Source organism: Lichtheimia ornata (genome assembly GCF_029851405.1).
Source record: "Lichtheimia ornata isolate CBS 291.66 chromosome Unknown scaffold00644, whole genome shotgun sequence".
Lineage (NCBI taxonomy): Eukaryota > Fungi > Mucoromycota > Mucoromycetes > Mucorales > Lichtheimiaceae > Lichtheimia > Lichtheimia ornata.
Window position 1 is genome coordinate 5 of NW_026695902.1, and position 547 is coordinate 551.

Sequence of the window (547 nt, forward strand, 5' to 3'; positions counted from 1 at the left end):
AACACCTTTATTCACTAGCAGCTTTATTTACGCCTAGCAACAAATGATAAACAAATAAACATCGATGTCTTATGTATAGCTTTATCCGGATAATGTGCTGGTATATGGAAAGGATTGAACAGCGTATACTGCTTCTACGAAGTTTGGGATCAAAAGGATTCCGAGTGGCTCTGCTGTGTAAAGATTTTCTTTGCTCTTGTTTTCTTGCGATTCCAACATGCACACTGAAGCTATTGATCCTGTCAGCGATTCCCGTTCTGAATCCTCTTCGAGCAATGTCAAGCACAATGAGCCTAATGAGCAACAAGTGGAGGTTACTGTTGTTGCTGCAAAAGCTGCGAAGCTTCGAGAAAATATTAAAACCAATGGGTGGATCGAAGTGAACGCGAACAACGTGAAGGAAGAAATCAGCAGAATTTATGCAGCTACGGGTGAAGCCTGGGTTTACAATAACAAAGGGGTGGACCCTGAGAAAATTGCTATAAAGGGTAAGGTTGATCGCGTGATTGACGAAATGAAACATGTTGATTTATTCAATGCTTGTGCT

At 41.1% G+C, this 547-nt stretch overlaps 1 protein-coding gene across 1 annotated transcript; it reads left to right on the forward strand.

Moving 5' to 3' along the window:
• Positions 1 to 217: 217 nt before the first annotated feature.
• O0I10_013373 (uncharacterized protein) lies at positions 218 to 547 on the forward strand (the record flags this gene model as incomplete). The annotated part of the gene is made up of 1 exon (XM_058493129.1): positions 218 to 547. A coding segment is annotated over one exon (330 nt), but the record flags the coding sequence as incomplete, so codon positions are not given.